Genomic DNA, 22,896 nt, shown 5'->3' with positions numbered 1-22,896 from the left:
GAGTGCAGTGGGGGTCCCTTGTGCTAGATCCTAGCCCCCGCCCCCATATTCACAGAGAGCTACAGGGCCAAGCAGCTGGATGTGCAGCAAGGAGAAACCCTCTCCTGAGCTATACTTTCACCTAAACTACATAGGGCTTCCCAGTGCCCTGGGCTGCATTGTTTGGTCCAGGTGTGACAGCTGGACACCTTCACATATGTGTCATTCCCAGAGTTTACCATCACTGGGCCCAGGAAGAACGGAGTGGAAAATGGGGAGAAAAAGAGACACCAGGCTCTGAATCTATAGGTTCCAGTGGTCAGATTACAGAAAATGAATGAAACTGTGGCACTATGTAAGAATGCTGAGAGCTTGCCAAGGTCCCAGAAGAGGATGACCACACCCCATCCCCTTCAGAGTAGCAGCCTAAGAGGCTGAGAGCCCCAGTAAGATACAACTAGGTGTATCCACACACACAGAGCCAGCTGCAGATATGGCAGGGCTCTGGCTCAGAGATGTGAGCTGTAGTACTAACCCTGTAACATGACTCCCCCAGACCTCCAACAGGCTGCTTCAACCCTAGCCCAAGACCAGGCACACATCATAATCAGCCCAATCCAGTGTGGAGCACAGAACCTGGCTCCACCACAGTGCTCTGTGCAGAGTAGCACTTCACAGATCTACATGAGACCACATCACAGGTTCATTCACACACACACCTTGCCTGGCCATCTAGCCAGTGCACATCTGCCTTCAGGCAGGGCACACCGGCTAGGATTCTGCCAAAGTCAACACCATCCTGAAGTCATGCCATGCCTCAGGTCCCTGAGAGAAGCCCCCCATATACTATACCTCTCGGAGCCTTTGGATTGTTTGCTATGCTGTTCATCTTGGCTGCACTGGCTGGTATCTGAGTCGTCTCTTCCTAACCTCTGGGCCTGTAGTAAAGAAGCAGTGGAAAGTGTGTTATTAGTGGGGTATGCATTGCAGGGGTCTCCCCCTCCTGCTAACTCCCACACATAGCAGAAAGCACTGAGAGGTGGCTCTCTGGAGGATTGGAAGCAGAAGGCCTGTCTACTGTCCAGTAAAGCTTCCTGGGCTTTGGGTAAGTCCTAGACTTACAGCTGGAAGAGGAAGCAGACAAACCCAGTGTGGCAGAGTCAGAAGCCAAGGGTAGAAAAAGACCACACAAGAAAGAAAACCCTGCCTCCTATGGCTGGAAGCCTACACCACCAACAGAGGTATCCACAAACAGCCCACAACCACCAAAGCCCAAGGTAGCAGCACCAGTGACACAAGGATGCTGAAATTAAGTGGGCAAAATTAAGGGCAGCAGGCAAGCTCATCAGAAAGGAAGACTCCTGGAGAACAGGGATCTCGGTAGAATAAGAGCAGATTTACCCCAGACCAAAAGGGCATCATCATCATCATACTAGAAGAAAGGAGGCATTAACATTCCTTCCACAGTTTCCTTCCAGCTTGCCCAAGGACATGGGTCAGGAGATAAAGATGCCCCTTTCCCAGTCAGGGATTATATCATCCATTCAGAAATAAGCCCTAAAATTTATTTTAAAGTTTGGGTGTCTGGACAAATTTAGCAAGCTAGTTAGAGTCAGACAGACAGACACTATGCCTGACAATTTAAAATATTTCCCACAGGTGGACAGTGGTGTAGTCAGCCTGGGTCTATCCTTTGTTCTAGCCCTTCCTCGTTTCCTGCCTGGGGAGCCCACTTCTTCCATTGTAAAATGGGATAGTAAACCACAGCTCCCAGGGCTTCTGGTGAGAATTAAATGAGATCATGCACATAATGCCCAACTCCTGGCCCAAAGAAGGCATGCCATAAATGCTAGCTCCTCTTCCCACACACCTCTCCCCCAGCCAAAGGCAAAAAAAAGAAAAGAAAAGGCTTTGCCAGTGCCAGTCCCCATTCTGGGATTTACAGTCCTTCTGTCACCCCAACAGGAGCCCCGTCTGTTCTGGGACACAGGGGTCAACAGGAGAGGTGGGGCAGGAGACAGCTCACTCCGTCTTCCCCAGTGGGGTCCCTAGCCCTGTGCCCAGTACCCCCAACACCTCTCTACTGGCAGCCTGAGCCCCAGCAGCTGTGGCTGACTCTACCATCTGGATAAGCGAGAAAGAAAAGGACTTGAACTACAACCCAGCTCCCCCAAATTACATTAAAAATAGCAATGCAGCCTGTGAATACCTCTCAGTGCCTGGAGCAGAAGGGCTCCCTGCCAGGGCTGCCACTCCTCATTGCATCAGCCTGGGCAGAGCCTGCAGACAACGACAGGAGCAGGCAGCCTCCCCACCCCACCTCTTCTCCTTCCAGTGTTCAAAATACATGTGTTCCCCTGCAAACCATACCACGCTCATGGAAAACTTCCCTCTCTCACTTTTTCAAGAAAACAAAAATCACAAAAGCCAACCCCATTTAACACACTAAAATATACAGGACAAGTAACAGAGTGAAGTGATCATAATAAAATTTGGAGGGTTGAACCCTGCCTCAGAAAGGACTCTGGGGCTATAAGTCTAGTGTTAGAAGGGAAAAGGCAGGCAGACTGCAGGGCTAGCTGTCAAGCGAGTCTTTGCAGCCAGCCCCTGCTTGTTCCATCTTCTACATTTCTGCAAGAAACTGAACTAGTTAAACTGCCAGAGAAATAGGGATACCTCGGGGGAAAACCCAGGCGAGGGATCTTTTGAGTAGAGTTTTACTTGCTCCCTAAACATTTTTGCCACAGAGAAAGAAGCGAAGGAACCCAATGAGGTAACCAGCCATGCCAACTTTCTTCAGAAAGGGGACTGCTTGAGATACCGTGTCCCCATCCTTAACTCAGCTCCAAGGTTTTGTTTTCTGTCTGCCCCACAAAGGGGCTGCTGCTCCTTTCTTCAGCTCCACCTCCTTCTTTGACCCCTCCATGTCCTGAAGATGGGGGAGAACTAGAGACTGAGCCCTACTAAAGGCTCTAGTTGGTCAGCCAAGCTGAGTGCCCATCATTGCCCACACCCTACCAGGCTGGTCATGAGGTATAAATTCGGACTTCCTCTGCCAGGGCTGGCTGCACTCCACTGAGTGTCCCCTGAGAACCAAATTCAAGCCAAATCTGACTGCTGCTTTATATCAGTAGCATGACCCCAAAAGGGCTGCCATCTTCATTAGGTCTTAGGTAGGACTCACAAAAAATTAACTTTTTTAAAGCTCTCAAAGAATTCTGATATTGGCCAGGTTTTGAAGCCAGAACCATAGAACCTAGCACACCCTACTGACTTGGTAGCTCTCCTGCTCACCTACTGCCAAAAAGGCCCCACAATTCCCCTGCTCCAAACCCTTCCTGACTAATCCCACCTGCCTCTATTTGTGCCTTCACATCCCTCTAGAACTATAAATGGGGTAACAAAATCTAGCAGGGAGGTGGCTAGGCAGTAGCCCAGGAAGGCATTAGTCAGAATACGAAGGGCTCAAATGCAATCAACCTAAAAACTAATCGGTCTCCAACATATTTCACTAAGGGCTCCCAGGCCAGATTCCTATTAAACATCTTGTTTGTTTCACCCAACAAATCTCCATCTCACTCAAACCAAATGCTCCCTGAAACTTGCAGAGACCATCTGCCAGAATCCCTCTTCTAGACAACCCACCAAGGAGGAAAATAAATAAATAAATAAAACTGATCTTGACTTAAGCTGCTTAAGGACAGATCTGGGTTTCACTCATCTTTGTACCCTACTTGGGTTAGGTGTTATGGCCCAGTACAGAGAATACCTCTGGCAGGGAAGACATAAACAACCACAAAACAAGAGGCTCTAAAGAGAGCAAAGAGGAAATAATCCATCCCAATTGGAGAAGGTGGCCTCAGAGATGGGCCTCCAAGACCAAGAAAGAGCTTGCTGGGGCAAAAGCAGAAACAGAAGGGCCAGCAGAGCCACAGTGGAGGTGGAGGGTATGCTTCAGGAAGGACAAGTGGCAGACCCAGCTGGTGGGCGGTGCGTGGGCTAGAGGTATGGATGGGCCAGGATAGGAAATGCTTTGAAATCCACAATCTCCACAGGGCTTTGCACATGAGCAGGTGGTCAACCCTCAGTTACTGAATGAACAGATAAATGAGTAATGCATGAGGGAAGCGGGTATGCTTTAATTCCTAGCAACTACAGGGCAAGAATGGTCATAAGTCCCATCAAAGGCACAGTTAGGGCCATGCCTTAAGGAAAGGGAAAGAGCCTCCTGAGACATGTGCTAGGATGGGAAGGAGACAGCTCTTGAGTTATTTCAAAAAGTGATCACCAGAGAGAACTAGACCAACCCACAGAGACTTACCTCCCAACAGGCTCCATCCAGAACTGGGGAAATTACATCAATACCCAGCAGGCGCTCTGAGATCCGGCTGCGAAAACCAAAGTCCTACAGACAGTGGAGGTGATCATGTCAACTCTGCCTCTGCCAGTCAGCACTCATTGGGGCCCCTCCTCTACCCCAATTCTAACTTAATGCCAACCTTTAAGAAAAGGCTGCTATGTGCCAGGCACTGTGCTAAAATTTTGACATCTAATTTAATCTTTAAAATAAAAATGTGACTAGACAGAAAGATATATGATAAAGCACATATGGTAAAATGTTCACTGCAGATGTATGTGGGTATTCACTGTAAATTCTTTAATTCTTCCATATATATATATATTTTTTTAATTTGTTTGGGAGATTGAACCCAGTGGCATTTAACCACTGAGCCACATCCCCAGCCCTTTTTAAAATATTTTATTTAATGACAGGGTCTTTCTGAGTTGCTTAGGGCCTTGCCAAGTTGCGGAGACTATGAACTCGCAATCCTCCTGCCTCAGCCTCCCGAGCCACTGGGATTACAGGCATGTGCCACCATGCCCAGCTTAAATTTTTTCCTAAAATTGTGGACAAAAAAACAAACCCTATGAGACCAAAACTCTGTCCTCATTTCACAGATGCAAAGGCAGGTTGGGAAGCATACTTAATTTGCCCAAGGTCACATGATTGATAAGCAAGAAGGCTGGGGTCAGATGATCCTGGGGACTAACTCCAAAACCCAAGGTCTTTCCATGATACATGCTCCAAAGCATGTCTGTCACTTGCCAGCTGTCTCTCCCTCTCCAGTGTTCAACGAGGGCACCACAATGCCAGAAACCTGTGACTAGCTTATAAATGAGGCTTGATAAACTCCTTCCAATTCATGTCTTCCCCCTTCCCAAACAGGCACCCCTCTAGACAATGGGGATTAATTAGTGGTGCCTTCTTCATAGGCTTCTCTTTGGGACAGACAGCAGGTACCTACACCAGGGCCAGCTCCTCACTGCCCTTTGGCTGCCACAGGGCCTTACCCAAACCCCTGAGCCTATGATCCCTGCTGGGCTAAGTGAAGGACTGCTACCCAACAGCATGCTAATGGGGACAGTTCTGTCATCAGCCCTGATAAATGGCGGGATGCCCAGACATGGTCTGGTCCTGCTGTCTATGCTTCCTCCCTCCACTGCCATAAAGAAAAATGCTGATGGGCACATGTTGCCAACACAGTGCCTGCTTTGGAAGGGACAGACCCCTTGGTTCATGAGTTTGGTGACATGGCTATTCTTCATGGACAGTTTTTGCCAACAACAATGACTTTTTGTTTCACTTCCTGGTTTGTGGGGTTCGTCTTTTTTGGTGATATTTTCCTTTCAGTTTGAATTCTATGTAACATAATGCAGCTGCCATCTGCCTCTTAAGCCCACAGCTAAGTGCAGGGCTAAAGTACACAGCCTCCTAATTCCTCTGCACCACCCCCCCCCCCCGCCCCGTATCATCACTGTCCATCCCTGACTCTTTCCCACTAATCCCCTCCCTTTGATCTGCCTCCTCCAAACAGATGGAAGTGGTGTGTAGAGGTAGTATGTGGCCAAAAAGCACCCCCACTGCTCCCATTAGATTCAACCTGGCACACAGAACAGAGACACAGCGGGCTGAGTGGACGGTCTAGGACAAAGGAACCATGGATTCTGGCATTCCAGGACAAAGCCCTAACTTCAAAAATGAAACCACAGGAGCCCTCCTGGCCAGAGCCTAGGACTGGTCTTTGCCACAGCTCCGTGAGCCCAGAAACACAATACACCAGTCTAACCTTCTGGATTCCTATAACATGCCTATTAGAGCCTGGAGGCAACTCACACAATCTTGTAGGCAAGTCACACACAGTAAGAATAATAATAGCTAACACTTATTTAATGTTATATAAACATGATTTACATTCTCTACCTTACTTTCTTCTCACAGGAAACCTATATTGTAGGTAGTAATAGTCTTAGTTACAGATTGAGAAACGGGAGCTAACAAGACCCAAATCTGAGTCCCAACTTCCCCCACATATTAGCATGCGGTGCTGGGCAAATTACTTACCCCTGTGGACATGAAAATCCATACTCTTACCCACCACACTACTACCCCTCATCACAAACTCACCAGGCCAAAGAAGGACTTGGGGTCAGAAGTCACGGAATCAGAGAGGTTTGGTTCTTTCACATGCTCACTAATCTTCGACTCCTGAGGAGACAGACCCATAGAAAAACCCCCCAGAGAAGAGCACTGAGAGTCAGGATCACTATCCAGGGAATTCTGGTCAGGCCATAGTGCCAACAATGGACTCAGCCCAAACCAACATCCACCTCTTCTTGAAACCTAAGGGACCCTGCCATTCTCTCCAGACACACACATCAGCCTCCTTGCAATCCAGATGGGCATGGACAAGCATGCCCTGCACTGGATCAAGGATTCACATGTAGAAACAGAGTCAAGTGTAGTGGAAACAGAAAGTTGGCAGTACAGAAATTTGATGCTATCCTATAAAACAGGATTGGAGTATCTTTTCAAGGAAGTAGACAAAAGCTCTTTAAATGGATTCCTTTATCAACTACCAGGAGGAAGGATTGGAAAACCTAAAACGCCAAAGGCTTGCCCCACTTGAACCTACTTTTAGCCACTGGCCTAGTTTGCAAAACCAATCACTTCTATGTTTTGGATTGGTTCAGAAAGAGCCAATGAGAAAGGTCTTCTTATAATCCAATATATATATGCTGGGGCAGAACACTTCCACCGATGGAACCTTTGCCTTCCCTACACACACACACACACACACACACACACACACACTCCCCACCCCACAAAGGAACTCTGATTGCAGCAAACCAAGACTAGAAGAGGGAGGTAGGGAAGGGAAAGAGTAAACAGGAGAAAAGAAGAACATGAATATACCAAGAGGGTGCCAATGGAAAAGCACATTTCTGCTCTGGATTTCCAATGCCACCAAGTTTGCAGTTTCATTCAGGATTTTACTGCCTGCTGGGTCTGGGCATATTTGTCACAATTAAGGGTTCTGGCTGATGTTGACAGCCCAGAGCAGGGCCTGCAAATGAAGCTCCTGACTCAGAAATAAAGATGTGGGGATAGGAAGCTGCACAGAGCTAGAGAGAACAGCGAGGACTGCAGTCAGCAACTGCCTACGGGACTTACTTCACTGGCATCTGATCTGTTTTCTTTTGGGACAGAAGTCTCTTTCTTTGGCTCATTTGTTGCCTCTTCCTTCCTGGAATCCTCTCCTGCATCAACTGGGTCCTCCAGTGGCTCCTTTTCAGAGGACTTGGCAGGCTGATCACCTCCATGGTCCACCCCAGGTGTCATCAGACTTGTGGAAGCCCCAGGATCACTCTTCTTATTCTCTTCTTTTTCTGGAAACCAAGGACTCGCCCCTCTTTCCTGTGGCTCTTTGCCACCAGAACTGCTCAGACTGCTATCTCCACCTTGGCTGAAGAGTTTGCCGGGAGTAGGGGGGCCAGCAGCATCTGAATCAAGAGAAACATCCTTCTTCTCCTCTGGATGACTTGTTCTTGGAGACTCCTAGAGAGCACAGACCATGTCAAAAAGAAAGACATAAGAAATATAGAAAAGGAGTTGAGAGATGTGCTACAAGATGGAGATGGTATTCCTTGACTTTCACAAGCTAGAGCTTGAGTTCTGATCCCAGTGGCCATCCAACACCTAAACAACTTTGGGTTTTTTTTTTGGGGGGGGAGGGCGGGGGGGCAGAGTTGGTACTGGGGATTGAACTCAGGGGCACTCGACCACTGAGCCACATCCCCAGCCCTATTTTGTATTTTATCTAGAGACAGGGTTTCACTGAGTTGCTTAGGGCCTTGCTAAGTTGCTGAAGCTGGCTTTGAACTTGTGATCCTCCTGCCTCTACCTCTCAAGCTGCTGGGATTACAGGCATGCACCACTATGCCTGGCCTAAACAACTTTTTAAAACATAGATTCCTGGCACCATACCCAGTCTACTGAATCAGAATTTCTATGGTGATTTGGACACACTCGACTGGGCCCCGTCTACTGATGAGCCTGGAAATAACTTATGTGGACTATACAAGTCTATCATCATCTATCATGTTCTCACTCCACCCCCGTTAGCCAAATCTTAAGACTGCAGACTTAGAAGCCAAGATTCATTTAAGATAATAATGGACAATCATGTGAGAAAAAGGGAACAAAGTCCAGAATTACTATCCTTCATTTTTCACAGGCAACAGGGGAAGAAAAAAAAAAAAAAAAAAAAAAAAAAATATATATATATATATATATATATATATATATATATATATATATATATAAACAAAAGAAGGGGGCCTGTCCTCTCCAAAGCCTCCCCTATAAAAGCTGATCATCGGCAACCTGCAGACAGCATCCTCCATCCAGGGTTGTCAAATTTGGTCCCCAGAGGAGCAGATGCCAAAATGGGATTAGATGTGCAAGAGATTTATTAGGGGAAATGTTTATGAAAGATAAAGGAGAAGGGGAGGGCTTTCAGAACATGATGCAGACAGGGAAGGAAGCATAGCATGGTTATGAGAAAGTCAGCCAGCCCAGAGGAGAGTTCCCATGCAGGCTGCCATTGAGAAGTCCCACATTAGACAGAAAGGTCCCTGCACTCAGACTCATGTTACAATCCATCAGCTTGGGGAAGTACAGGTTAGCATGAATCAGGGTGGGTGGAAGAGGCTGCATCTGGAAGCTGGCAATCTATTAAGCTCCCCTTGGCAGAGTCTCTGGAAAGGAGAACAGCACACCTCAACAGCAGCCATACCCTGTTTTCTCACCACAAACCTCACTTTAAAGACTAGTGAAAACCTATGGCTGCTACAACTTAAATTCTTTAGGTTTGACCAAAATAGAAACAACAACAACAACAAAAAACCCTACCTTGGAAATACAGCCAATGACCTTCCTGGGCTCATGCTGAGAAGCTTTCCTCCCAGAATACATCTGGGCTAACACTTGGGCTGCCTGGCTAAACAACTCCTGAGCAGGGAGTTTTAAGACTTCCTTATCCTGAAGATTCAAACAAAAAGCATGACAACCAGTGCTTGGATATGGATGTTTTCCAGTAATAAATCTGTCTTGCTCCATCCCGGTTAGCCAAATCTTACGACTGCAGACTTAAAAGCCAAGATTCATTTAAGACAATAATAAACAATCATGTGAAATAAAAGGAGCAAAGTCCACAGTTTCTATTTGGGACCTGGAATGTCCCTGCAAAGGCCCATTGGTGGAGGCTTGGTGCCCAGGGTAAACGATTGGAATGTGGTAGAACCTTTAGGAGGTGGGGCATAATGGGAAGTCTGTAGGCTTTGGGGAGTATACCCTGATCCCTTCCTCTCTTTGTTGTCTGGCTCTTGATATAAGCAGTTTTGCTTCAACATGCTCTCTCACCATGATGTGCTGCCTCACCACAGGCCCAAAACAATAGACCCAACTGATCATGGACTGAACCCTCCAAAACTGTGAGCCAAAAAAACTTTTCTTTTATAAATTAATTATTTCTGGTATTTTGTTACAGTGCTAGAAAGCTAATTCACTCAAGTAGATAGTCAAAAGGTACAAGTTTTATTGATGGTCTCGTAAAATATCTGATAAGCTCAAAAATATGACCATTGCATCAGGTTTGGCAGCCTACTGACTAGCTAAGCATGCTCTCCAAGGATGATGAATGAAAGCAGAAAAATAGAGCAGTTCACAGTTCAACTTTCAAGAAAGATTGCCTAGGCTCAAATTATGGCTCCAAGCTTGCAGATGTGGTTCTTCTTAGGCAAACTGTGCTTCAGTTTCCTCTAAAACACAAGGATGCAGTACACAAGTACCTTTCTCCTAGGGTTACCAGAAAGATTAAATTAGTTAGCACTTATGAAGTGCATTAAAGAACTTAGAACCGTGCCTGCCATATTGTCAGTATCTCCTATATGTTAACTAATTTTATATGAAGAGACCCACATGATCATTCACTGAGCACCCTCTATGTGCCAAACACTGTCTTGAGAAACCAAATATGACTAAGACATAGACCTGCCTGCCCTCAAGGAGCTGAGTTCACACTGAGAAAAGCAAAATATCTAAGGTGGACCTAGTTACGAGCCTATACTTCCCAAAGCAAAGAAAAGCTGGACACAAGGGTGACACTGTCACAAGCCTCAAGCCTGTCCCTAGAAGAAAAGCAGAGGGTGAAGTTGAGAAGGCAGGCACCACCCAGAACTGCTCCTCCCAGCTCCCCAATTTACAAGGAATAAACCTGCCATGGTTTCTGAGCTGAGCAGCGTCAGGCTGAGGCCAGGCCTTATCTACATATCAGCAACAGCCAGCACTCAGAGGAGCTCCATAACTGGCCTGTGGGGCTCCACAGACTCTAAGGAGAAAGTGCCTTAGGATGGACAAGGAGTATCTAGTCAGCCACTTGCTCAGTAAGTGGGGCCAATCCACCCTAGTCAGGCTCAGTCCAGAATTAAGGAAGGTTCTCCTGCTGGAAGTTGGGAGTGAAACCTAGCCCCAAGAGGATTGCCTAGCAATAGACCTTGGATTAGGAGTTAGAGGAGGTGTCAGATACCAGAAGCAGCCTCTGACCTCCAAGATGGAGTTCACACCTCCTTCCTTGGCCCACAGCCCTTCCCACCTGCTTCTCGTGGTTCATCTCCAGCCACACAGCTATCCTGACTATGGATACACATCTTACTATGTCTCTATTTTGCTGGGCATTTTTTTTCTCCTGAGGATCAGACCTAGGGCCTTACATTCCCAGCGCTGCCCTGCAGATTTTTAACACAACCATTCTCTCTCTTTCTCTCCCTCTCTCCCTCCCTACCACTCACTCTCTCTGTCTTCTCCTCCACCCTCTCTTTCTTACCCCTCCCAGTGTGACAAATTTACACTGATTCTCACAGTCATCAACTCTTCCAGGAAGCCTTCCTTGTTCCCTAAGGGAAGCTGACATGAGTTTTCTCTATCTTCTGCCATAATAGCTATCATAATTGCTGATTTCCTTCTGTTTCCTTCACCAGATTAGCTCCCTATTTTCCTCAGTACCTAGCTTCTGGTATACGATGAATGCTCAGGAAAGGCTATTGATTAAAATTTTTTGTTTTTATGAATGAATATGTAGTACAGATGAAGGAGTTAGGCTTCTCTTCTGACTCTGCCAAATAGAGATGTTACATTTATTTGTCAAGGTCATATAGGGATTAGACTATATTTGTTATAATGCTTATAAAAAGCAAAATCACTTAACAAATGTTAACTATTAATAAACTGTCCAAATGATGAAAAAATAAGTAACCTTTCAACTGGTAGTTGGGGACATAGCTCAGTAACAGAGCACTTGCCAGGCACACACAAGGCCTTGAGTTCATTTGTCAGCACCAAATCAATCAATCAATCAATCAGGGGATATCAGATACAGATATCAGGTACAGGTAGAGATTCCCATCCTTATCTTTATTCCTGAGAGAATACAGCCAGACTATATAAGAATATTTTACCCAGTCTAGCCACCTCTCAAGCTTAAGTTGTTCAAAAGAAGATGTTCAGCTTGGGGTACTGCTCAGTGGTACAGTATGTACTTAGCAAGCAAGAGGCCCTGGGTTTAATCCTGAGCACCACCATCCCTGAAAAAAAAAGAAGATTTTTTCACTTGATGGGGCTGATCTTAGTCTGCCTATCTAAAGATTAAATTTTAAAATATTAAAATAAATGATCTTGTATTCTCTGCACCCATGTGGACTAACTACAAGACAGAGGTGCACCTTGAGGTTGGGGAAAGCGACACATTAAACATTAGTTGCAGATTATCTAAAAATGGATGAACAAGAGTTGAGTATCACATCTGACTCCATGTTTCCTTTCACCAAATTCCTACTCCTTGGCATGACACCAGGGCCAAAGCCTGAACCCTCCAACTCTAGGCACCTGGGCAATTTCTTCCCCTGGGCTCTGAGAGTACACAGCTTTGCCCTGAGCCACTCTGTGCTCATACTCCTTTGTCTCCTCCTGCCACAGCACCAGTTCCTTGAGTATCTTAAAGCACATTTCAAGATCTTGACATCTGCATGAAGAATGGGGTGTAGAGGAGGGGGGTGCTATAAGAACCATTTCATGAATATTTAACACCCCCCTCAAAGCCATGAGATCTCCAATGGTGCAGTCCCCTTCTTCCTGCCCAGAGCACAAATTCAGGGGCTCCTATGATCCACACAGCACAAGATCATAAGGCAGGGGGGTGGTGCTCCACACCACATGCATGCATTGGCCCCAGTTCTGGGGAGACCCCTGCCAAGCCAACCATCAGTCCAGTTTATTTTCCAGGTCTCATGCCCGCTCAATTGAATTCTTTGCAAAGCACCCTGATATAGTTAGCACTTTCCAATCACACTGACATCATCCTGTTATTTCTAAGCCCAGGCTCCCTCCCGCTCCTTTGATCCGCTGATGGGCTTTTCATCAGCACCACATGGCCACATGGCCACATACTGCCTGCTCACCCACCCTTCTGCCTCCCTGCTCTTGCTCATACCCGTTCTCAGTGCCGGTTCCACAAACCTTTCCCTTTTGAGACTGTAATAGACTAGAAATAGGCTTAAGTTGGAAAGCAGAAGAACAGGGAGAAGGAGACAGAGAGAAAGCTGTATTCTTGCCATCCTACTGCCCTCTCATGGAATCATGAGCAAAGTGACTGCTCAGTGAGATAGGGAACTAAGACAGAAAGGAAAGTTCCATCCAGGGCTGCCTGAGATGCCCAGGAGTAGGGAAAGGTGGACAGCTCCAAAGAGCCAAGAACTGTAACTGAGACAAGAGTTATTTTCAAAGGACAAAGGGCAAGGCCCAGGAAGAAACAGCTCTGCCTGTCCCAAAACCCCAATTATCCTCATGGCTAATTTTCCCAACAGAAAAAGCCCTAATTCCTGCCTGAGGTTAGAACATAGGAATCCCACACACCATGTGGCAAAAAGGCCTGAATCTGTTGCCATGTTAGAGGCAAGGATGGGAGGAATGTGGAACACTGCCCACTCCACACATTTCCCCTATTATACTACAGTGTCTATTTATATTAAAGAGGTTATTAAAAATGTTTAAAATTCCCCATTCCCCCCAAAAGGCACATATTCAACAGAAGGCAGGCTCTAAGAAATCCAGGATATGTCCAAGAAGAAAATGTCTTTTTTTGACTGACATTTGTAATCTATTATGAAGTAAAAGTTAAGTAGTCCAAGTCAAAATGAATCATGATCAGTCCACATTGAGATCTTCATTCTACTAGTTGATAGCAAGGACCAATGATCTCTTCCACTCAGAACCTGGGAAAGTCAAGGAAAGAAAAAAATATCTGTCCCAGCCCTGGACTAGTGTGGCTCATTCATTCATTCATGTATTCATTCTCTCAAATGTTGAACAAAATATACCCAAGTGCTTCCTATGTTCCAGGCAGTGGGCCAGGTGCTGAACACATAGGAATAGGATAGACTCTCCACCCTCAACTTGCTCAGTCTCTAGGAAACTATCCTTTTTCTCCAAAAGCACATTCTTCTTAAAACCCGTATTGCTCTCCACAGTCATTCTCCTGCACAAAAAACTGAGCATCTCCTCGGATTCCATTAATCAGCACAGGTCTTAATGGTGAACAAGAAGAACACATAGTTGCCATGTCAAGGAAACAAGCAGATGGAAAGAACAATTTCAAAGTAGACGTGTATCAGGCTGAGGAATCAGACAAGACACTCAGAGGTACCACATTTGACAGAATGAGTTCATTAAAGTCACAATCAAAACCTATCCAATAATACAGAATCAAAAAGCTGGGCAATTTCTGAGATAAAAGACAAAACCTAATGAGGAAAAGGGTCCTGCCAACAGGTAGAATTGGGTCACCTTGAAAGGTCCACCCACATCTTAGATCTTAGACACCAAATCGGGGCCGGCACCAGCATCTGAAACCTCCATTGGCTTGAGACAGTACACTGGCTCTCAAAGTCAGGGGAAGACTTAGAAACAATAAGGGATAACAGAGAAAGAAATTTAAATCTTTGTTAGAAGGACTATAGTTTTACTGATTGGTTTTGTGATCATTCTAATAGAGTGTGGCTTGTTTGATTTTAAGGTATTTAAGATATTTAAGAGAATCACAGCCTTCAGGACAGGAGCTGCCTGTGTTTCTTCTTTGCTAGCAAAACAATAAACCTTCTTTTTTCCTTTTTCTAAAAAAAGAAAAAAAAAAAAAGATATTTAAAAGAATCTAATATACAAGACTTGTGAAAATTATAACTGATTGAGCTGAGTCTGTAGCCCATATTTAAATGTGTGGGCAAGTCTAACTTGTGGACTTCATAATTCATTGGTTGTAAAATACTTTGAGAGTATTTAAATACTAATTATTTAAAAATTAATAAATCAGACACTAGACAAAGAACACATAGTGGGGAATATTCTATTCCCAGTACAAATCTACACTGAGGTTTTTAGGTATTACAACAACATAGTGGAGTTTTGCTATTTGTTTGTTCTTTATAAAGAACATTCCCGTGGCAGCAGGGGACAGACTGCAGAGAAAAGGATTAGAATTTGGGAGGGTGCTCTTCCCATCCACACTCTGTATTTTTCAGCCCTAGAACCTTTGCTCAAGCTGTTCAGTTGCCTAGATTATTCCCTAATGTCCTCCACGTCCAAAACTCAGCTACTCTTCAAGACCCAGCTCAAATGTCATCTCATCCACCAAGGCTTTTTGATGTGCAGGAAAGTAATTTCTTCCCCTTACAGTCTATGAGACTGCACAATCTGTGAGGACAGTACACATATCTCATTTATGTGCATGTGACATATAGTGGCTAGTGAAGCACCTCATGCAGGAACATTCGACAAATGGTTGTTTTGTACATGAGTAAATGAATGGATTCCCTGTTCCCCTCATCCCTCCCCAGACCCCAGAAACCCTGGACAGGCCTGTGAAAAAACTGGTTCTCTTTCCAAACATTTACCCCATAAACAGAAGGGCTTCAGAAGGAAGAAGGAGTATACCGGGCTGAGGCATTTGCTGGTAGGGGCTTTAGGCTCTTACCTCATACTCAAAGTCTCCCCCCAGGGTCCCAAGGTCCAGGTGCAGGTTCTTAAGAAGCTCACTGGAGCTGCGGATACTCTGAAAACAAAAATGATTATGGGTGGTAAGTCTAAAGTAACTGGTCAGTTGAGAGTACAGGGAATACAGAGGGAGAAGTGGGATACTGCTGAGCAGGTAAACAGTGCCCAGGCAGGACTTCAGGGGACTCAAGAGCAGGACCTCCAAAGAGGCCTCACTAAGCAGCTCTTTATCCAATGTAAGCAAAGCTCTGCACCACGCAAATGGCCAAGAAGCTCCTTGTTGTTGTGCTTTCCAGATCAGATCAGAGGATTATAGGCTGGACAAGAAACAAAGCTGTAGACTGGAAATTCATTTTTATTTATTTTTAAAATAATACAGAATTACCTGGACATGGCAACACAAGCCTATAGTCCCAGCTACTCAAGAGGCTGAATCAGGAGGATCACTTAAGCCCAGAGTCCAAGACCAGCCTGGGCAACTTAGTGACATCCCATGTCAAAAACAAAACCATAGCTCAGAGATTAGCCAAATGTGGAAACAACCCATGTATCCATCAACAGATGAGTGGATAAACAAAACATGATATAAATATATGATAGATTATTATTCAGCCTTCAAAAGGAATGAAGTTCTAATATATGCTACATGAATCTTCAAAACAAACCAAGTGAAAGATTCCAGACACGAAAGGAAAAATATTCTGTAATTCCACTTATACAAAATATCTAGAACAGGCAAATTCATAGACAGAAAAAAGATTAGAGATTACCAGGGACTACAGGGAGGGAAATTGGAGTTATTGTTTAATGGATATGGAGCTTCTATTTGGGATTATGAACAAGTTCTGGAAAAGATTGTATCAATGATTGCCCAACATTGTAAAGGTATTTAACACCACTGAATCGTAATCTTAAAATGGTTAAAAAGGCAAAATTTTATGTCATACATAGTTTACCACAATAAAAAAGATTTTCAAGCAAGGTGTGCAGCACAGGCTTGTGATCTCAACCATTTTGGAGGCTAAGGCAGAAGAATCACAATTTAGCAAGACACTGCCTGAAAACATAATTTTGAAAAAGAAGAGCCTGGGAATGTAGCTCAGTGGTAGAGCACTAATAAGGGGGAAAGGGGGAGAATAGCACAGAGGGTTTCAAGGCCAGGGAGAGGGCTTGATCATACCTGGTTGTCACTTTCCTCTTCATCCTCCTCATTGGTCTCCTCCCCTAAGCCCAAGAGGCTGAGAGCATTCCTGTCCTCATGGATGGAGCCCAAGAGGCCCTTTGTATACGCAGAAGTCTTCAGACCCTGTGGAGGCTCCAAAATAGAGAAAGAACATCAAGAAACTCACCAGGAAGACCTTCAGAATGACCCTGGAATGTCCACCCCACTCTCTATTTAGATGTCTCCAAATCAAGTCCCACCATGTCCATGAAGCTGATCTAACTCACACTACTGATTCCCTTTTCCAGCTCCTACCACACTGGCTACGAGAATTGGGAAATTAGCACTGATGGTCCCAGAGGCCATGTGCAGCTTCATACAGGCATGACTCATCTTCCTACCAGATTACGACAGGCCATCCACAGGCCACAGCTTCCACAGGAACTAAACACTCTGCAAGCCAGGGAAAGTACTCACCAGCGGGAGTTCTCCAAGCTGACCGGACTCCGCTGAGCTCCCCAGGCTCGCGCTTTGAGGTCCTCGAAGAGCAAAGGGCGGGGGATCCATGAGGCCTCGCAAAGGAGCCAGGCCCCCAAGAGGAATGTGGACTGGGGCTAACGAAGAACCCAGAGCCTGGGCAACAGAAAACATCTTATTACAAACCCAAGAAACCACGTGGCTCTGCAAGTGTCGGAGACAGATACAAAAATAAAACATCTAAATCCTGCCCGCTCAAATTTAAACCGCCTCCGCTTGGAGGCTGCTAATGAAACACAACATCCAGAAATTACCATTGTGCCAACTGTGTGAGAAATCACAGGCTGGTTTCCTGATTCTCATAACTCGAATGCCATCTCACATAAACAGTCCTCTTACATCTGGCAGATGCTGCATGGGGTTCTGCTCTCCTTTCAGAAGCTGTATAGGAAGTATGTGGGAAGGGAGCACAGAGACAAAACCCTCATCTACCAGAAGGAGAAGTCTCAACAGATAAACTTTGAAATTGATGAGTTAAGAAAAAGCGATCTCAGCACATTATTGACAAAGATGGAGGTAGACAACAGGAAAAAAGTGGTTGCCTCTGAGGGTGGGCTCTGCACACGGGAGAACTGCTGTACTTCACTATATCTTTTATTCTATTTGACTTAATCTTTTACTATAGGCATGTATTATTTTAATTAAAATAACATTAAGTATGAGCAACAAAGTTGAACTCTTTCCCCTTTCCACTGATGAAGAAGGTGGCTGGATGGAGCCTTGACAAGGGGCAGCAGTGGCCTGACCAGGTCCCTTCTTTTCCCTGTTCTCACAAAGGTTCACGCCAGCAAGGACTGAGGAAAGTAAACTAGGCTGGAGCAAGAATGTGTGAGCCCCATGGCTACTCACAGATCTCGGATTCCTAGCTTATGCATCTGCAAGATTAAGAGGGTGCATGCTGTGCCTCTGAGAACATTCGTTGAGCAGCTTGAATGAGATAATGAACACAAGGGGCTTTTGTGAGTGGTCTAGGGCTATACGAACTTTAGGGAATTGCTATTATTACAGGGATTCACATATGATCAACTGGGCTTAGCAAAAGCAGAAACCAGGGTACAATTTATAAAGAGCTCTTCAAGAGCCACTTCTCAAACTTAAAGTGTATGAAACAAAGCAGAAATTCCATTCCTTTCTAATCCCACAGGGACTGAAAGAGAAAAGAGAACCCAGAGATGGGCAGGCTGAGGAAGTTCAGATCTACCATCTTTTTGGCAACAGCCTCAGCACAGGGGCCAGGCTACCGTACAGGTCTAGCAGGGCCTATTTCTGCACAGGGAAGGTTATCAGATACTCAGCACGAAATGAGGTGAGAATCACTCCTAAGCCTCTGTAGCTCCCCCATCATACGATCTGCTGTAGAAGATCTTTGTTAGAGAAAAAAGAAGTTGATCATCATAGAATTAGCCAACAATGCTGGAGCACCAGGTATTGGCTAAACACCTTAAATGCAAAGTTTCATTTTATTTACACACAATCTGAGGAGGCTTCTGCCATTGACCCCATGTCAGCAAACAGACGTTGGTGAGGCCAAGAACCCTGCCCAAAGTCACAGGGCCATAGAGGAGCAGAGATGGGACTATAACCCAGTGTTATCTTTAAGACAGTATTTTGTACCACTTTTGACTCTGGCAGAAAAGAGGCCCAGGAAAGCTTCTCTGAGTGAATTATGAGCAAACGGGGCCTGCTCCTCCTGCCATTAGTCCCTCAACCAGCTCCAGCATATCAGCAAGTGAAATTCTTCCCACACTGTATTTATGGAAAATTACAGACTCCTAACATGGTTAATTTGCTAACGTGCTGGGGGCTCGAGGGAGGGAGACGGGCATGCTGAGGGCTTTGTTCTCCCAGGCCTTTACTAAATCAGTGGTTAGCAGGGAAATTATACATTCCTGGCTCCTCACTGATCATCTTCTATAGATAGCCATTAACTCTGGAGTATGGAGCCATGCATGGCATTGTCCTTCAGAGCAGATAAACTCATTGCCATCGGGCTAATTAAAACTTTCAGGATAATCTGCAGCCTATCCGATATTTATAGTGCTGTAGTAGTTATTAGAGCTAACAGAGAACCAGTGCATGCCAGCAATTAGGAACCAAAGGGAACAACTGGGTAAAGCCACAGCTGGGCCACAGCAAAATAGCCAAGGAAATTCAGATTGATACCCACGGTCTCTGATCCAACTGGACCTCTTTATGAAAAATATGATGATTCTTTAAAGGGACAAAGGGTCAGAAAGAGAGGGCAAGCCCAGCCCTTTGGTAATTCCTTAGGTAAGAAAGTAACGTCATAAACAGGATCTGCACAAGCCTAACACAGGTTAGTCAAGTAGTATTCTGGGCACTCTGGGAGACAAGGAGCAGAAGCAGCTCACCATATGGTGGAAGGAGATCATGGGCTTGAGTTCATCATGAGAATATTAACTCTCCAGCTCTGTATGCTGCCAAGAAGGCACAAGTTCAGAGCTCTGAGGTGAGGTGCCTACTGGGGAGCACCCCTCTCTAGAATCAGCTGATGAAAAAGGCTTCCCAAATCACAGGAGGTCCTATATCCTGTGCAGAGTCAGGATCAGTACCACCTTGCCCACCCCCAGAACATACCACCTTCACAGCATGTGAACAATCAAGAATTACAGCTATATCCAGGGAAGGGAAGTCACACATTCCCTCAACCCTATTTTGCAAGTGAGTGTTAGGGTTAAAGAAATGTGAGGGATGGGGTTGTGGCTCAGTGATAGAGCACTTACCTAGCATGCGTGAGGCATTGCATAAAAGAAAAGTGAAATGCATGTGATGCCAAAAGACAGCCATCTGGGTAATTAAGGGACCAAGAATTACCAAGGGGAGTGAGGGACAGGAAAGCAGACCTGAGGGGTATGGTAAGATGACGACTCCACCTGCTCCCTCCCTGATAAGTTCACAGAGGCCTCAGGCCTCAGGCCATTCTAAGAAGCCTACCTGGTTGAGAAGCTGCATCTTGCCTGGCTCTGCAGCAGGCCCTCTGCTGGGATTCAGCTTGACTAGCCCCTGCCTGAAGGGGCTGCTGTTTGGCTGGCAATGGGCTTGCTGAGGGGCCTCCTGCTCAGCTGGACCAAGGGCTAACTCCTGAGGATGTTCCAGCAGCTCTGGCCCCCAAACCAGAAACCTTGAGTCCCTCTCCATGGTTCTGATGGCCTCTTGCTCACCCTCACTAGACATCCTGGAAGACTCAGCAGCCATGCAACAGACCATGCTGGCGATGTCTTTGCTTGGCATTTCCTGCATGCTTTCAGGCAGCCCCAGGCCTTCCAGTCGCCTAGAGATCTTGACCATCTGAAGGATGTGCTGGTAGAACCTCTGATCCTCAGAGTAGTCATCACTCTCTGACTGCTCTTCAGCAGAGCTCTGCATGTGGGACAACTGGGGCACCATGTATGGGCAGGCGTGTTGATCTCTGGGCCCAGGGCCTCCCTGACCCATACCTGGCACAGATCCACGGGAGCTCTGTAGGTCCCAAGGGAAGTTGTTTACCTCACCCAGGATCTGAGAGCCAAGATGCAAGGCCAGGTTGCTGCTGCAGCCACTGATGCTCTCCACATCAGCCCCAGATACACTCGCCTTCCTATCTTCACTGGGGGGCTCTGGAGACCCTGCAGGGTATCTCTGCTCACTGGTAGGAGCCCCATTAAGGGCATTCTGGGCTGCTTCTGATGTCCCAGTATCAGGTGGTATTATGAAGAGTCCCTGCAGTGGAGTTTTGGCTGAGGACCCTTGAGCCTCAGGGATACTGGTCTCTGTTTCCTTGCAGCTCCCTGGGGTATCCTTGTTGACAAGCTTGGAGACTTGTCCCATCCACAGTCCTGGGGACTCTCTCTTTCGCCTCCCCCTGCCCAGGCTCCCACCTTCCCCAGGAACTCCCTGCCAGTTCAGGTCTTTAGCTGGGCTGTTATCTAATAAAAAGAGATTATTATTTCTCATAGGCAGCATATGGTCAGAAGAACACTGGGATAGGGAGGATTCTTCCTCAGGGGATAGTAAGGGAATGGGGCTCTGACCCTTGTCCCCTGCAGGGCCAGTGGAGCTCAGTGTGGTTATGCTGTGGCTGTGCTGCTCCCCTTTTAGCTGTGAATCCTTGATGGCTTCAGAAAGCTTAGAGTGGACAGGGGTCTGGCTCCTGCTTTCTAACACATCCTGCCCATTCCAGAGGGGTCCAGTGTTCTGAGGGCACAGGACACCAGGTTTCTGCTGTCTGGTCCTCATTTCCAGTTCTTCTATTTCAGGGTCTGAAAACCCCAGGTAGATTTTCTCTGTTGCCTTCTGGGGTGTCTCCAGACCCTGTTGATGAGCTAATTCTGTCCTGCATTGCGCTGGAGCCCTGCCTAAGATTTTCTCCACATCAGCAAAGATCTGGTGGGTTCGGGAAGCTTGATTTTTGGAGAGTGGCTGCAGTTTGCCGGGGAAGGCACCCATGAGAGGCCGAGAGGTGTCACCCAGCATGTATGGGCTCTTCCCTTTCTTAAAGGAGCCCTCACTTCTAGCCTGCATCTCTTGGTCTAGGTCCAAATCAGCAAGCCCAGGTGCTGGGAGATGGGATGGGCCACGAAGAAAGGAGGAAGAAGGTAGAAGTCCCTGATCAGGCTGTATTTCCTAAATGGATATATAAACATGCAGAGAAAACTAAGACAAAGCACTTCTGATTTATACTTGCTACTTCAGCCCTTGCTAAGCACTTAGCACAAAACCACCCTCCATTTAAAGTAAAGCAGAAATCAAAAGAGGGAAGAAAAGCTAAAAACTCCTTTGGGCTGAAAATGTTGTTTTCTGGGCTCCAGTTTTCTTCTTTACACAGAGCAGGCTGGACTAGATCAATGTCTTCCTGCAAACCATAATCCATGGAACCTGAGGGACTCAGCACAGGCAGGGCTCTACAAAGTATGCATGTGACAAAGAAAAGGCATCACCCAGACCTACATTCCCAAATTCAACCAGAGCAGCTTCATTTCTTTTTTGATAAGCTGAACCTCTGTAGAGAACTGATTTGAAAACAGGGCTTTACTATTAACAAAACTCTGAAAATCACCAGCCAGGTTATCTCCAAGATGCAATCTAGCTCTCAAGTTCTGTGATTGGTTAATTTTATAAAATCTGCCAATTTTATCAAAGACTTCTAGAAATTGCCTAAGTGGAAAAGAAGAGGAGAAACAACCAGTGCCCTGAACCCTGGAAACTCAGTCCAGTGAGATACTCAGAAAGTCATAGAAAAAACCCTGAAAAATAACCACTCTCTGCTAACATTCACACTAAACACACCCAGCTAAGAGTGCACACATCCAGAGGGCCCAAGCCACCTAAGTCTGGGTTGCCCACCAAGTCTGTCCCCTAGACAAGCTTGAGGTGCCTGTCCTGAGCCCTAAGAATCAGACTGAGGGTTCATGGCTGTCCAGTCATCCTCATTTCCTGAAATCACAGTAGGAGCTCTTTTTAACAGAGAGCTCCAGGAATTCAGACACACAGCCAGGACTCAGTCTGTCACCAAGCCTCTTCCCCAGAACCCACACTACATTCCCTGTCCCACCTTCAGTCATGTCAGCACCTGCAGGATGCCTGATTATCATTTCAAATAATTTCACGAAAGTAAAAACCTACCTTTTGCCTCTCAAACATATGATTTTAAAATTCAACCTATTTGGAAATTAACTGTCCTCTTCTATCTAGAGAAATGAACTTGTTATCTAGTTTCTCAGAACCATGAGTGATATGTGGGAGAGGGGGTAATCAACAAAGCTTAACATGATAAAGA

At 46.0% G+C, this 22,896-nt stretch overlaps 1 protein-coding gene across 7 annotated transcripts in view; it reads right to left on the bottom strand.

Annotated features, from left to right (window-relative positions):
• Window positions 1-22,896, bottom strand: part of Cep164 (centrosomal protein 164) — a 64,920-nt gene that overhangs the window by 20,316 nt on the left and 21,708 nt on the right. For 4 of the 7 annotated variants that reach the window (XM_071616729.1, XM_071616732.1, XM_071616730.1 and 1 more), the window contains 8 exons: window positions 17,061-17,216; window positions 16,602-16,736; window positions 15,402-15,479; window positions 9,233-9,361; window positions 7,493-7,876; window positions 6,446-6,526; window positions 4,301-4,384; window positions 832-917 (listed from right to left, as the gene is read on the bottom strand). In XM_071616729.1, coding sequence (XP_071472830.1) covers window positions 832-917; window positions 4,301-4,384; window positions 6,446-6,526; window positions 7,493-7,876; window positions 9,233-9,361; window positions 15,402-15,479; window positions 16,602-16,736; window positions 17,061-17,216 — 1,133 coding nt within the window. Of the gene's footprint in view, window positions 1-831; window positions 918-4,300; window positions 4,385-6,445; window positions 6,527-7,492; window positions 7,877-9,232; window positions 9,362-15,401; window positions 15,480-16,601; window positions 16,737-17,060; window positions 17,217-17,374; window positions 17,412-20,075; window positions 20,135-22,896 lie in introns of those variants that run through there. The other 3 variants (XM_071616734.1, XM_071616735.1, XM_071616733.1) reach the window with 3 other exon arrangements.

This window comes from Marmota flaviventris, chromosome 9, assembly GCF_047511675.1.
Source record: "Marmota flaviventris isolate mMarFla1 chromosome 9, mMarFla1.hap1, whole genome shotgun sequence".
NCBI classification, from domain to species: domain Eukaryota; kingdom Metazoa; phylum Chordata; class Mammalia; order Rodentia; family Sciuridae; genus Marmota; species Marmota flaviventris.
Note: the sequence above shows the minus strand (reverse complement) of the source record. Positions and strands in the feature narration are given on the sequence as shown.